The sequence below is a fragment of the Solanum pennellii genome, chromosome 6, assembly GCF_001406875.1.
Source record: "Solanum pennellii chromosome 6, SPENNV200".
NCBI classification, from domain to species: domain Eukaryota; kingdom Viridiplantae; phylum Streptophyta; class Magnoliopsida; order Solanales; family Solanaceae; genus Solanum; species Solanum pennellii.
The window spans coordinates 45451061-45464717 of NC_028642.1; the positions used below are offsets into that span (position 1 = coordinate 45451061).

At 32.6% G+C, this 13657-nt stretch overlaps 2 protein-coding genes across 2 annotated transcripts; one reads left to right on the forward strand and one right to left on the reverse strand.

Moving 5' to 3' along the window:
* The first annotated feature begins 1847 nt into the window (after positions 1-1847).
* On the forward strand, positions 1848-4404 carry LOC107023078 (cytochrome b5-like). The gene is made up of 4 exons (XM_015223625.2): positions 1848-1998; positions 2102-2191; positions 3799-3865; positions 3970-4404. The coding sequence occupies exons 2-4, from the start codon at positions 2105-2107 to the stop codon at positions 4218-4220; spliced, it is 405 nt and encodes a 134-aa protein (XP_015079111.1). The 5' UTR covers positions 1848-1998; positions 2102-2104; the 3' UTR covers positions 4221-4404.
* Positions 4405-4705: 301 nt separating this feature from the next.
* On the reverse strand, positions 4706-10747 carry LOC107023075 (GTPase-activating protein GYP7-like). Its single transcript, XM_015223621.2, has 5 exons — positions 9993-10747; positions 7659-7794; positions 7147-7196; positions 6754-6807; positions 4706-6578 (listed from the first exon to the last, which is right to left on the reverse strand). Exons 1-5 carry the CDS (start codon positions 10184-10186, stop codon positions 5351-5353), a joined length of 1662 nt encoding a protein of 553 aa, XP_015079107.1. The 5' UTR covers positions 10187-10747; the 3' UTR covers positions 4706-5350.
* Between the last annotated feature and the right edge of the window lie 2910 nt (positions 10748-13657).

The following is a 13657-nucleotide window of genomic DNA, read 5'->3' on the forward strand; positions in this document are numbered from 1 at the left end:
TCTCTTTTATTTTATATTCAACCTAATTGTATACCAACAAGTTTTGTATTTATGTGCGTACTTTACCTTTCAAAGTCATTTTGTAATTTAAATGAAAAGAGTATTTCTTTTGTACTCACAATTTTATATTCAATCTCATTTTATATTTATAACTTTGTATTTCCATCTCACTTCAATATTCATACATTGTTGTATTCAATATATAGTTCATGATCGATTTGTTTGTATTTCACTATCAAAGTCACTTTGTATTTTAAATGAATAAAGTATTTCTTTTGTATTCACGACTTTATATTTAATTTCATTTTGTATTTATAACTTTGTATTTTCATCTCACTTTTGTATTCATATATTATTGTATTCAACGTATAGTTCATGATCGATTAGTTACATTAACTCAATGAGATACAAATTATTGTATGCATTCAAATAGAAAAAACAGCTACTAAATGAAAATAAACAATTTCATTCATTATACATCATAATTTGAATCCAAAATATCTAAAAAAGGCTATAAATCCCAATAACATAAAAAGATTTCACTAATTCAATCGATAAAAAAAAAATACTCTTGTACTCATATGAATATCTCATCCATAGAAATAAAAAATCGAAAAAAACACATGATTGTTTTTCGATTATTCCCAAGATGCGATAAATTTATAGTCGTCAATTTTAAAAATTTCGTGTGACAAATTTATAGTCGTCAATTTTAAAAAATTTTGAACAAAAAATATGTCATATTCAAATTGATGAAGCTTTGAAAGTTATCGGAAGACAAACTAATGTTCTTAAGAAAAAAGCAAAAAAACGCTCGATAGAAAGATGACTATTTATGCTCTTTTCAGAATGTAACTAATTTGTATTTAAAATCTTTTTTTACCTTTATTGAATTATTTTGTTCTATGATTTTCTCTGTTATGATATTAATTATTTGTATTCTTTCAAATTAATCAAAATAAAATAAACACATAACTAATCCCTTGACATACTAAAAAAATAACGTTTTAAATAAATAATAAAATTATGTCGCTAAGGAGTTCCACTAAAAGCTAAAATATAATTATTTTGAAACTTTTTCCTAAAATTTTTAATAGATTAGATGGATTAGCTATAATTAAGCTCATTTTTTACGCCCTATAAAAAGAAATATAGATCATTAAAAACAAGCTGCCAAATAAGAAAAAATTACTTTATCAACACAAGTTCTGAATGGGTAATAAAAGGTCCTAAAAATCCCATTAAAATAAATTGCCAATTAATTAAAAATTCTCTCTACCAAATCAAGTGAAAATATGTTTGGCCATTAGATACCAAAAATATAATAACAAATTAGCACATGAATATTGAATGCTATCATATAAATCTACACTCTCGTAATTGTAATTGTATTATTAATTCTTTTGTCTAAATTCAATAAAAACAATTCTTATTCTTTTTTAAATTCTAATAATATTTTTACCATTAGTTATTTCTCTCTTTTATTTTCTCCCTGTAATTAGAGAAAAAATTCTAACCCTTTTTCCAACATATACCCTAAACCTAATCAATATATTTTGAGCATTAAATTTCTTTTTTAGTATAAAAAAAACACAAATTTGGAGGAAGTAAATGGATTTGAAATTTTTGAGCATAAATTCAGATTCAAACAAATTTCAATATAAATAATAAACATCGGATAGAATAACAATTAAAATAAAAAATTAAAAATATAAAACTTTTTGACGTAATTAAAAAAAACAAAAGTCATTGTTTTTAAGTTCATTTATTTATACTAAATAAAAAAACTCCCCAACTACCCCCGGTCGGCAAAGAATTTATTTGATGCGCGTGTGGCACACTCGAGTCCAATAAACCATGGGCGTGAAAATAAGATTGTAATTTCCATTAAATTTCAAGGGCATTTCTTTTCTCTGTCAACATCTCCACCACTATAAATATTACTCAAAATTGTTTATTGATTTGGAGAATCCAAAGAGACACTAAAAATCCTGTTGTGTGAGTATACAAATTCCATTTATATTTGATTTGCTTATGTTAAATCTCTTTGATTTGCTTATTTATGTGTTAAAAGTTTGTAACTTTATTTGGGGTTTTTCAGTAGATGGGGTCAGATCATAAAGTTCATGTATTTGAGGAGGTTGCAAAGCACAACAAGACCAAAGATTGTTGGCTTATTATCAGTGGAAAGGTTAGATGTTTTAGTATTCTTATCAGATGTATTTTTATGATTAATGAGTTTGAACCGAGGTGAAAGTTCAGATAGACAATCAACTGAGCTATTAAGATCGTGATGAGTTTGAATCTTGTTGTTCTTGATTGGTTTTGTTTTTTTTCTCTTATTTGGCCATTAATTCAACTTATTGAGATGAAAAATTGGGGTTGTAGAAAGTAATGTTCATTGAAGTTATCGAATTGTTTGTGCATATAGGGATAGCTTTGCTGATCTGATATGGTTTTTGTTTAAGTAGGTGTTGAATTGTTTGTTTTTGTGCAAGCTTAGTTGTTCTGTTCACTATTCTTAAACTTTACCTTGTCAATTTTAGTGTGATGTAGGCAACTTACCTCATGTTCCACGGCTCGAATCTGTGACCTATAGGTCAGTCGGAGACAACTTTTTTGTTGCTCATGCTGGGAAGGTTTATCTTAGTAACATAAAATTGGCTTTCTCTCTTGGTGTTGATTAACATCAGGGGTTGGTAGATATCATATTACCCCAAAAAAAATTGACTTTTTTTTTTTAATTTTATGCCATCACCTTAATAGTGTGGGGGGTTAGGCTTAACCCCTACCATGTCTATAAACATTCAAGAAGTTACAAAAGCATAGGGGGAATGGTCCACATGGGCCTAACTTTGATAAGAAAAAATGAGGATAAACTAAACAATCTACAGATTGACTAAGGTTACATAGACTTTCATACTATAAGCAAAATACAATGGTTCAACTAACTGAAAATTTACATTTGTTGTATCTTCTCCTTATGCTAGGAAGTTTCTTACCACTTATCTAGTAGAAATAGTCCCTTCACCTCTTTAGGAAATTGTGAGTGATGTCTCATATATTGAAAATAGGCTTGTCACATTAAAGAATTTATTGCAAAAAACAGAAACATATATAAGCATTTCGTAGTAAAAGACAAGCAGATGACATTTTTCTAATGTTGTGTTGATTCAAAGATGAAGATCTCTAGATACATGAAGCATTGTCGGTCATGTGTCTCTCGGTCTGAGTGGCACAGCCCTAAACCTATTAGGAGTGTGTTTTATGGAAAGGTAAATTAGACTTGTGTTATGCTAACTATGTCAAACATGTCTTAGTTCCGACTTCCCCTGCCTGTTCGTGACTTTGAAATCAGCAATTTTGACTCAGTTTGTTGAAACATAGAGTAAACTGATAAAACAAGGATCCTTTCATCTCATTTGATCAAAAAGGGATTGATCTTCACAACATAAATTTAATATGCATCTGATTTGTTAAAACGAAGAATCTTTAGAACGTACATCTAATATAATTGTTCAACTTTATTTCCAGCCAGTCAGCAGTAACTGCTGGAGACTAAGAAAGCCCAACTGTGGAGTACCTCAAAGGATTCCACAATGGACATTATTCTTTAAGCTACTTACGGCATGAAATATGTTTTAACCCGACTTCCCCTGACTGTCTGATTTTTTCTTGGATACTTCCTATGTTATCTAGACCAAATCATATGTCTTCCATTTGAGGATCCAAGTCCTTATTTTTCTCCTTGTGTAATGCAAATATTGATTGATGTGTTGATATTAAATTGCTGTCCAGGTGTATGATGTGACTCCATTTATGGAAGATCATCCAGGTGGTGATGAAGTTTTGCTTTCAGCAACAGGTAATGCCCGAGTATTTCACGAAGTTTAGATTATCTTGGTTGAGTTTTAATGCATTTCTCTATGGCCAGGCCTGGTATGTGAAATTCATTTGATTGTGTGACAGGGAAAGATGCAACAAATGACTTTGAAGACGTCGGCCACAGTGATTCTGCTAGGGAGATGATGGATAAATATTACATTGGAGATATTGATCAGTCAACAGTTCCTCTAAAACGTGCTTACATTCCTCCACAACAAGCCCCATACAATCCAGACAAGACTTCAGAATTTGTTATCAAAATTTTGCAAATCCTTGTGCCCCTCTTGATTTTGGGCTTAGCCTTTGCTGTGCGACACTACACCAAGGAGAAGTAAATCCATTACAATCTAATTTGAATATTCAGAATGCTTTCTATTTGAATTACATAGGAGCTATAGTAGCTGAACCATGATTATCAGTTTGTATGTGCTTCACAGTTAATGACCTCGATGTTGTAAACAATAGACTTCACTGGTTATTTGACAGACGGCCTTCTCTATTTTGAGTAGTTTCTGTGCTACATCAGTCTGTTCTAGAAAATATAGCTGCAGCTAACCGATTAACTCGTAAGCTGAGTTTGAATTATAAGTAGTTGAGCCCTATGAGATGAATTTCTTCACCTATAGTCTCCAGGCTTTTAATTCTATGCCTTAACACCTAGGCTATCTCCTTGGAGAACAACATCTAATACCTGATCTGAAGCTACCGTGGCGGTAACTTGTGAAGGGTTGTTAACATGGTGATATTGTGAATTAACTGCTCATGCAGTTTGTGCACAATCAGAAGCTTGCCCCTGGTTGTATCTTCACTTTGGCAGCTCTGGTAGAAAGGTAATGTTCTTATTGTTCCGTCACCGGACCCAAGTTACAGGCAAACAGGATAACAATGACAAACAGTACAAGGCTTTCAATGTTTCTGCTTAGCACACTCGAAAGTCAAAAACCAAACACCAACCATTCTACATCCCAACTGCTAAAAGTATGACAAACAGTTCTAAGGCTCTCGTGACCAACAGCGGATACTTAAATATATATAACTGATCCAGTTCGTGCTTGCCCACACGACTCCCAACCCAACACCCCACTCCTTGATCCCAAGCAAGTTGGTCAATAGGTACAACATATCCAGTCTGAATAAGTTTTCCTATAACTATAACTCTAATAAGCATTAAAAATGAGAACTTAAACGATATATATTGAGCATATGGTAGAACAGTCTGGAACACAGGCTTTCTAATAATGGCTACACTGAAATCGAGCAAAATAGCAGTGCCTGTACTCGGCAGAGTTGAGAGTTATAGATAACCCCGATCTCTGACCCAAAAAGAGCAGCAGCAGCAATGTTTTCACTTGTCAGGTAGAAAGTTCTTCCTCACCACAAAAACTTGAAGAGCACCGACTCACTGATGCTGAATTTAGCAAAGAGAATAAATAAGTGGTATAAAATTTTGGAAGGCAAAAGGTGTCTATATCTTGTCATGGAGAGTGACCACCAAATCATGAGCATCATCTAGTAGCTTCCATACATCAAGATGACCAGCCATGTTATTGCACTCCCTTAAAATTTCATCCATGCTACTATACTTCTCAGTGATTTGTTTCCTCCTCTGTAATACAGATGCTGCAATTGCATAAAGCAAAAGATCATCTGTTGGTGGAGCACGCTGCCTAATCCTACTCCAAGCAGACTTCCCAATCCCAGCCCTAATAGCGACCTGGTCTGCCCACATTACCTCCCATAGGCAGAGTGTTTGCTCAAAAGTCAATTCCCTCCTGAAGAGCACTACCACCATCCTGTACACAAAAAAACAATCCTCTGCTTGAAGCTTCTCCAAGTGCCTATAGAGATGTGAATCCTTATGTTTGATAATCTTAGAAATAATATTTAGTTGCCTCCTGATTCCAACCTCATCAAGCCTGAAGTTATGTCGAGCCTTTCTCATGAAACCAACAAAGCACCAAAAAGCTTCATGGTCCTCTGTCATCACAGTAATAATTGGTGAAAGCAAATCACTCATTCCCTGGCAATAGCCAATTTCAGGGTCATAAAGCGCATAGGCTTCAAGGATGGCAACTAACCGAGCAGCATGGAAGATCCTTGAGGGCTCTAGGTGATCATAGTCCTTCAATCCAACAGCCTGCGCAGAACAGCGTGCACGACCATCTGATACTACTCCAGCCTGAGGTGTGGAATATGCTATCCATTCTTCATTAGCACGAACTGCATCAACCCGGATTATTCGTTGCCATGTAGCAAAATCTTCTGCATTGCAAGGCTGTTTCTGGACTTCTGTCTCTGAAGGAGACGAGTCAACCTTGGAATGCAATTCGGCTGTATCATACATGCTTCTTATAGAGAGGAAACTATGATTCACATCATGATCTACAGAGGAATCAGAATCTGACGACTCAGAGTCGGAGACATCATTTGGCTCCATGGCTCGTTTGGAACTAGAAAATTCATCCAACATTAAATTGCTGTGACTGTCTGAATCCTCAACAAATGGGCTCCGGTCCCCACTAGAGAGGGATTCCAGGGCACTGACATCTTCATAGTCGGGGAAATCCATCCCTTCCATGAGATTCCCACTGTCTCCGTTGTTTCCGATTCCACCCGTCACTTTCATCTTAAAGGTTTCACTATTGTGTCTCAGTAGTTGGCAGCACTTCCTCCGAAGCATCACATATTCCTTTCTGCATTCAGATATTTATGCACCATTAAGGAGTATGACTATGGAGTCCAAAAATGAATTGGAACTACTAATAATGGAAAGGTGATTATAACTTATCAACTGAAAAGCAGAGATTAAAAAGATTTTCATGTATGACACCTTTGTCGAGGTAGAGCAGATGTATTTGGAGACATTACCTGTTCTTTTTTCTTACAGTGTCTCTTTCTTTTTTGGAACTGTCCAATTCATAGCTGCACAGACACAAGGAATAATTATCAGCCCTGACCCAAGCCTTCACCAGTATAAAAATTCGACACATAGAGTATTTAGACAAACAGAGACCCTACAAAAACATTGCCTGCCCATCACACCACCAAGTATCTCACTCATTATGGAAACGAATTAATTGACAGAACTGGAAGAAAGTTAAATTTCATCAATCTGGACAATGAAATTCCATCATCTCCCTTGGGAAGTAAGGCAAACTAAATTGGCCCACTAAAGTGAAAGAAGAAAGGGGGGAAGGAGTGTGTGGAATGAACCAAATTTCAATCTTAATAATGGTAACTAGTACGAGAGGAGAAACTTACACCCCGAGGAGAAAAGGCCAAACCTCTGCCCTGATGCTAGGATCAACTCCCTGCATAAGAGAAACAAAGTTCAGTAAACGAACCAACCCCTTACATGGACAGTTAGGAAGAGAAAGAAAAGGAAGATGGTAAGGTTTTCTGCTGTTAGGTTTGCGTTTGACAATAGAGGAAAAAGATTTTGACAGAGAAAATGATCTGCAGTTTGTCCCACAAGATTCTCTTTCCTCTTTGGAAAGGAGAAAATCAACAGAAATTTTGATAAGCAAAGCAGTCTACACTCCAGTTCACCACTCCGTTCCTCTTTTGGACTCCAAACAAAAGAAAAATGTGTTATTTTCACCTTAACCAAGGAAAAGAAAATGATTCTCTTTAAAAACCCCTCTTCTCATTTCCCTTCATTTTGCTTTCCTTCCCTTTCACACTCCCAAACAAACATTAAAAGTTCTAATATGCAAATAACTGAATACATGGAAAATGCGATTCTCAAAAAATACCAAGGTGCAGGAACTCACTCCACTTCGAACTTTCTTCAGAAATTTAACTCCTCCATTACGAAGCTTTCCATTGGGGGCAAAAAAGCTTCTCCATCGAAGCGGTGAAAGGACATGTTTTCTCTTTCTATGAGACCATGGTGATTTGAGATGACCTCTGAAATGAAACAGCCATAATTAAACATTTCAGTAAACGACAGCTACAGGTAAAGGTAACTATATTAGCAGATCAAATTACCATTTAATAAAACAAAACATTCAGCATCATTAAAAATTTCACAACTTCAACAATCCAGCTAAAAAGGAAAAGCATAAAGGTGACAGGGAAAAATTGTTCACCAGTGCAAACACAGATCAAATCAAAGGAAACTAAATGACCACAAGTCCATAATCGTTACATCTTGGAGATGATAAGCTTATACAAATTATTTTCATTTTCTAGCTGCATTATTTGAAGTAAAGAGACACCTAGCCCAAAAATAAAGATTAACATTATCAGGCTTCATTACAAAATAAAGTAAGATGCCTAAGGAATAAGGAAGATCCACAAAATTAAATTATGCACTGTTAAAATTTATCTGACAAAAGCTTGAGTCGTGGTACATCGATGACTAGCAAGTTACCCCAATTCAGCTTTAATCAACATAGCCAAGCAACTTATAAAAAAATCAACTTGAGAAATATCACAAAGATTTACAGATACAACCTATTTCAACAGTTTTATGCAGAAGCTAAGGCTGAACAACTTGAAAGTCGTAGCAGGAAACAAAGGACTCAACAATGATGTATTTGATTAATTTATTGAGATTATACACAAGGACAACTTAACCTCTCAGAATGCTTCTGCATAGATATATCTTTGACTGGTGTGATTTGCAATAGCCAATAAGCAGATGTGCATCTATTTTATTTTATTCAGAAATAAAATAGAATAAAGAATGACATAGTTAGTCTATATCATGTATCGATCATATGATCACTCTAGAAAAAGGTCAATTCTCTGTTACCTCCCACTGTTCACGTCATACATTTTTTAAATCAAATATCCTAGTACAAGCATTGCCAATTACCTCTAAATAAAACTTCGCAAAAGAATTCTTTTTTTTCCTGTAAACTATCATTTACTTGATTCTATTGAACTCTGTGAATAAAGATTCCAGTATATTAACAACCAAATGTGAGGGACAATTTTGCAGGAAACATTATGAGAGGGGATAATCAATCTTCTGTCTGATACGGCAAGGTAAGAAGTTCAGTCATGCAGTTCAAACAACATAGCCCAACAAGCCATAACTGGCAGATCGTACTAGTTTGCTTTGTAATCCTAAGTACTTGGGATTTATGCTAGTATAGACTATATATGAGAACATTTATGCCTTTATCCTAAAGCATCAGATTCTGTTAAAACATTTACCAAATGATTTCTCAGATTTCACGCATAAAGACACGATGCAAGAAGATCCCACAAATAACAAATCAGAGAAATAAAAAGTGTTTCATAAGGCAGAACATCGCATCCCAATTCCGAAAGGGCCTTTTTCATCCAGAGGAAATGAGAAAAATGGCAATCAGTGTACCAAGTAATTATCCTCGCAATGTTTAATAGGATTGGAAGTACAAAACTGGTCTCAAAAAGTAACTAAAACCTACAAGAAGCAAGAAGAACATGAGAGTATCCACAAAAAGAATTTTTATAATTCAACAGCACATAGTACTATGGTATGTATTCTTTTGCCACTGAATCAATCCTCACTCCTCAGAAGCCAATAGTACTATGTTTTCTTAACTTAAAAGATGTACAGTTGGTCCTGTTTGCATTACCCAAAGAGGAGAAAAGGAAAAAATAAGAGAGCAGCAAGAGTCCAAAAATATATAGCTATTAGCCTTCATATTTATTGTCAAATATGTAAGCTAAAATATATAGTATACAGCCAGCAAACAATCAAATAAAAAAATATCAATCACCTAAACACTACTTAAAACAATTGAAGTAGAGATCAGATGTAAATTAGCAACCTTTGGCTGATATAAATCAAGAGTTCAAATAAAAGTGCTAAGAAGATACCCAAATTGGAAACAAACACAACAATCACGAAAATCAAAATTACAGACAAAGATAATCATTCTATCGACTAACACTACAGACATAGAGGACACTGAATTCAGCAACCGATTTGAAAAAATATCCAACTTTTACACTTTGAGATAGCTAAGGCAAAACATTAAAAAAAAAAAAAAGAGCACAAGATCGAGATCTGAGAGTAATACACTAAATTTAACTTAAATGCTAGCTGAATATAGAAACTACAGTGATAGGAATAACTGAGAAGCAGATCAAAGAGAAAAGAAACTCACCGATCAGATGAAGCACAGTAAGCTGGTGAAGAGGACGCAACAACAAATAGAACTGATCTCAAATGAATCCACGAGGATGATGACGCCGCCGTGGACGTCGCCGTCGCCGTCGCTGTCGATGGTGAATTTGAAGAAGGTGAAGGTGAAGGTGAATTTGAAGACGATGAAGTCTGACTTCGTTTGAGAGCTTTCATTTACAAAGTAATCACTCTACTCTTCAACAAATTTCTAGGGTTTTCAACAAGTGAGATTGACGTAAAAGAAACTGTGATAACGTAATTTCCTTTTCACAATGAAAATTTTTAGCCGGTTATTTTTTGATTTTTTTTTTAACTTAGCTGACGGCGGCGGGTAATGCAAGTCCGGCCAAGGCCGTGAAAGCAAAAAGTACTACTCCGGCATTAGAAAGGTGGTGGTTCAGCGAGAAACCACCGGTGCTGCTGCCGCCGATGAAAACTGCAGGGTGCCGATTGAATCAACAACATAAACAAAAAAACAAAAGGAGGTAAGAGAGATAAAGGATTAATAAGGAATGTCGATTATACCCTTTTCCACCATAACTTACAACAAAAAACTGAACTTTTTTTTTTGTCTTTGTTTAACTGTTTTCTCTTTTAGATTTAGCTTTTTATCATTTTAAGATTTGTGTTTGTTTTTGTCTCTTGTTGAATTGAAGATTTAGATGAGTGAGGGAGGGGACCTAAAAGGAGTCTCCTAAGAAGGGGCTTAAGGTGGATTGTCTATTTTCATTTTGTACTGTATCTACCATTGCATAGAGAGAAAGGGGGGAAAGAGAGAGTAGTTATAGTAGAGTGGTAAGTAATTTTTCATTTTTAATCGAAAATTTTTTTGAATTTAAACTTTTTTAATATAAAAATATTTTTATTAGAAAGAATTTTATCTTATCCTGCGTAAGAGAGAAAAGAGGGAAAGGATAGAGAGAGTAACAAACGAGAGTGATATCAAAAACCTTTTTAACGTTAATTCAAATTTAATCAACTGTAATTAAAGTTGTCAAAATGGATTTGACCCTCGAGGCCTGCTCAACCCAATCCTTGAATTAAGTGGGATTGGTCCTAATTTTTTGACTCATTCAGGAATGATGCTTTTTAGCTCAGTCTCACTTGGTTCGCTAGCCTCGTAGGCCCAACCGCAAGTCTCCGAGGCCAGCTCGTCGGCTATGAATATTTAAAAGTATTTATATATATATATATATTTAAAATGTTTTATTTGTAAAGTTTTTCTCAATAAATATGTTAAAAACATAAAGAATCAAGTCTTTTAAACTAGCTTGTTTTTTTGGGAGGAATGGTTGAATTATCAACATGTTTTTGCTAAATCTTACGTTGACTATTATGTATTTTGGTAGCATTCATCGAAGTGTGAGATTCATAAATGTATTTCTGTAAGTGTTCGCTGAAGTGTGTGATTCATAAGTGAAAATTTATATGTATTGATGTCGTGTTCATAAACGTCAACATTCTGATACTCTTAGATACTCCTTCTAAGAGAGTAATATTATTTATTTTTTGGTTAAAGGGTCAACCCATCCCAACCCGTGATCCGCTTAAAGCTGGATTGAGCCGCTATTTTTATTGACCCTTTAATTAAAAGGGTCAACCTGCCTCAACCAATTTAACTCTGTAATTTGTTAAGATTGGGTTGGGCCAACTCATTTTGACAGCTCTAACGGTAATGTAATTAGATATTTTGAAAAATTAAAATAGAAAAAAAAAAGGGTAAGAGAGAGAAAGCACGCCGGATGTGAGTAAAGTTAGTTTTGTGGGGTAGTGTTGTGCCTAAGCGAGGATGTGACGTTCAAACAAGGCCAATTTCATGGTACTCTCTCATTTTATATCATTTTTCTAACTTAAAAGATGTTAAATTAAATTAATAGTGGATAATTATTAATTATATAGAGTAAAAGGTTAACTATTTGAGAAATTAGTAAAATCATATTTTTAAATAGAAATAAAATCAGGTTTCTTGATTTTTTGAAAGAAGTTAAAAAAAATTTATTATTTTTTTAAAAAGAACCTAAGCAGAAATAAAAATATTCTTTTCATGTATATATATTTATCGATATACTTTTTAATAATTAATGAGCATATTTCATAAGTTTAAATAAATTTCTTATAAGATATAAATTTTATAATTTATTTTAGGTTTATATATTATTATATAAAATGTTATATATTATTTTATTGTTTTAGTTTATATAATAATTATTTTACAAGATTAGAAAAAGAAATTAAAAATTCAGCCTCTCAAAAAAGGTATAATATTGGTTAAAAATTTAAATATATACACTATAATTTAATAAAAATTTGATTAATTTTTTTATCATAGATATCTGAAACAGTTTCTTCGTATAAATAATTTTAATATTAGAGGTACGTTAATAATTATCTTCTTTTTTTGTAATTTGAACTCAAAAACAGTTTTTGAAAAAGACTAGACAAACGCAATTTGTTTATGAAAACACTTTTTAAATGAATTAACTAAACACAATTGTATTTTTTTTCAAAAGTACTTTTTTAAAAAGTCATTTTTGAAAAATGTGCTTCTAAAAATAAGTTGTTTTTAGTATCAATATCAAACATGCTCTTAACCAACATTTTGACATGTCATTTCATAATTTCAAACCATGAGATGAAATCTCAAATTCTAAAAAGTGTAATTTGAGAATATTAAATAATGTTTTGGAATTTTTCAAAATACAAAAATTGATCGATAAATTCATATTTTGAAAAATAAAATTCATATTTATATCTGTTAACCATTTATCTTACATGTAAATATCATTACTTTTTAAATTATTTATACCTCATATAATGATCATTCTCACTAACATATATAAATTTATTGTTACTTTAAATCAATTTCTACCTTACCATTTATATTCAAATCAAATTCATATTCTTTGATCAAATTATTTGTCAATCAAATTGATCAACAAATGGCTCAAAGTAAAATATTGGTTCTTCTTCTTGATCATATAATCAAGAAATGTAAGTTCAATGTTAGTGATTGTCCGTACTGTGAGAGAATTATAATAAGGATCAGTGCACTACAATTTATTTTCAATTTTATTTTTTTATTGAATTAAATTAATTTAATAAATATTGTATTTTTAATGAATACAGATAGTGTATTATGTGATTTTATATAAGTAAGATTGTATAAAGAATTGAAACAATTTTAGTAGTTTTACTACTTACGAAATTTTTATTTTTATGAGAAAACATATAATAATATAAAAAGACCAAATTATATATCCGGATAAAATTCAAACTTTATCTAAGTGTTTGATTGATTAAAAATATTACTTTCTCGGTGAGGTTATCTGATAGTTCCATCAAAAATTGCTCAATAAGATATATTTAGTCTCTTTCGTTTACTATTTCATAAATTACTATTCTGGTTAATTAATTTAATCATTTTTATTGACAAAGTCATTAAGCATCAAAAAATTGATATAATTTGGGTTCTCTTTAACTTATCAATTCATTTATTATTTTAAATTACACACTTATTAATAGTAAATGTTTTGACGCTTACCGTGGGAAAAAAGGAAATTTTAGTATTGTTTACACCTATTTTTAGTCATTTGCTGACTTGTTTTATTTTGTTCCGTAAGAAAATTATTATGTTTGAAGTTCATA

What these genes read in the sequence shown, in the direction of transcription:
- LOC107023078 (XM_015223625.2), top strand. Translation starts at nt 2,105, where the DNA reads ATGGGGTCAGATCATAAAGTTCATGTATTTGAGGAGGTTGCAAAGCAC. An exon ending in GGCTTATTATCAGTGGAAAG is followed by an intron (nt 2,192 to 3,798) that starts GTTAGATGTTTT and finishes ATTGCTGTCCAG; the next exon opens with GTGTATGATGTGACTCCATT. An exon ending in AGTTTTGCTTTCAGCAACAG is followed by an intron (nt 3,866 to 3,969) that starts GTAATGCCCGAG and finishes ATTGTGTGACAG; the next exon opens with GGAAAGATGCAACAAATGAC.
- LOC107023075 (XM_015223621.2), bottom strand. Translation starts at nt 10,186, where the DNA reads ATGAAAGCTCTCAAACGAAGTCAGACTTCATCGTCTTCAAATTCACCT. An exon ending in TGAAGAAAGTTCGAAGTGGA is followed by an intron (nt 7,197 to 7,658) that starts GTGAGTTCCTGC and finishes TCTCTTATGCAG; the next exon opens with GGAGTTGATCCTAGCATCAG. An exon ending in TGGCCTTTTCTCCTCGGGGT is followed by an intron (nt 6,808 to 7,146) that starts GTAAGTTTCTCC and finishes GTGTCTGTGCAG; the next exon opens with CTATGAATTGGACAGTTCCA.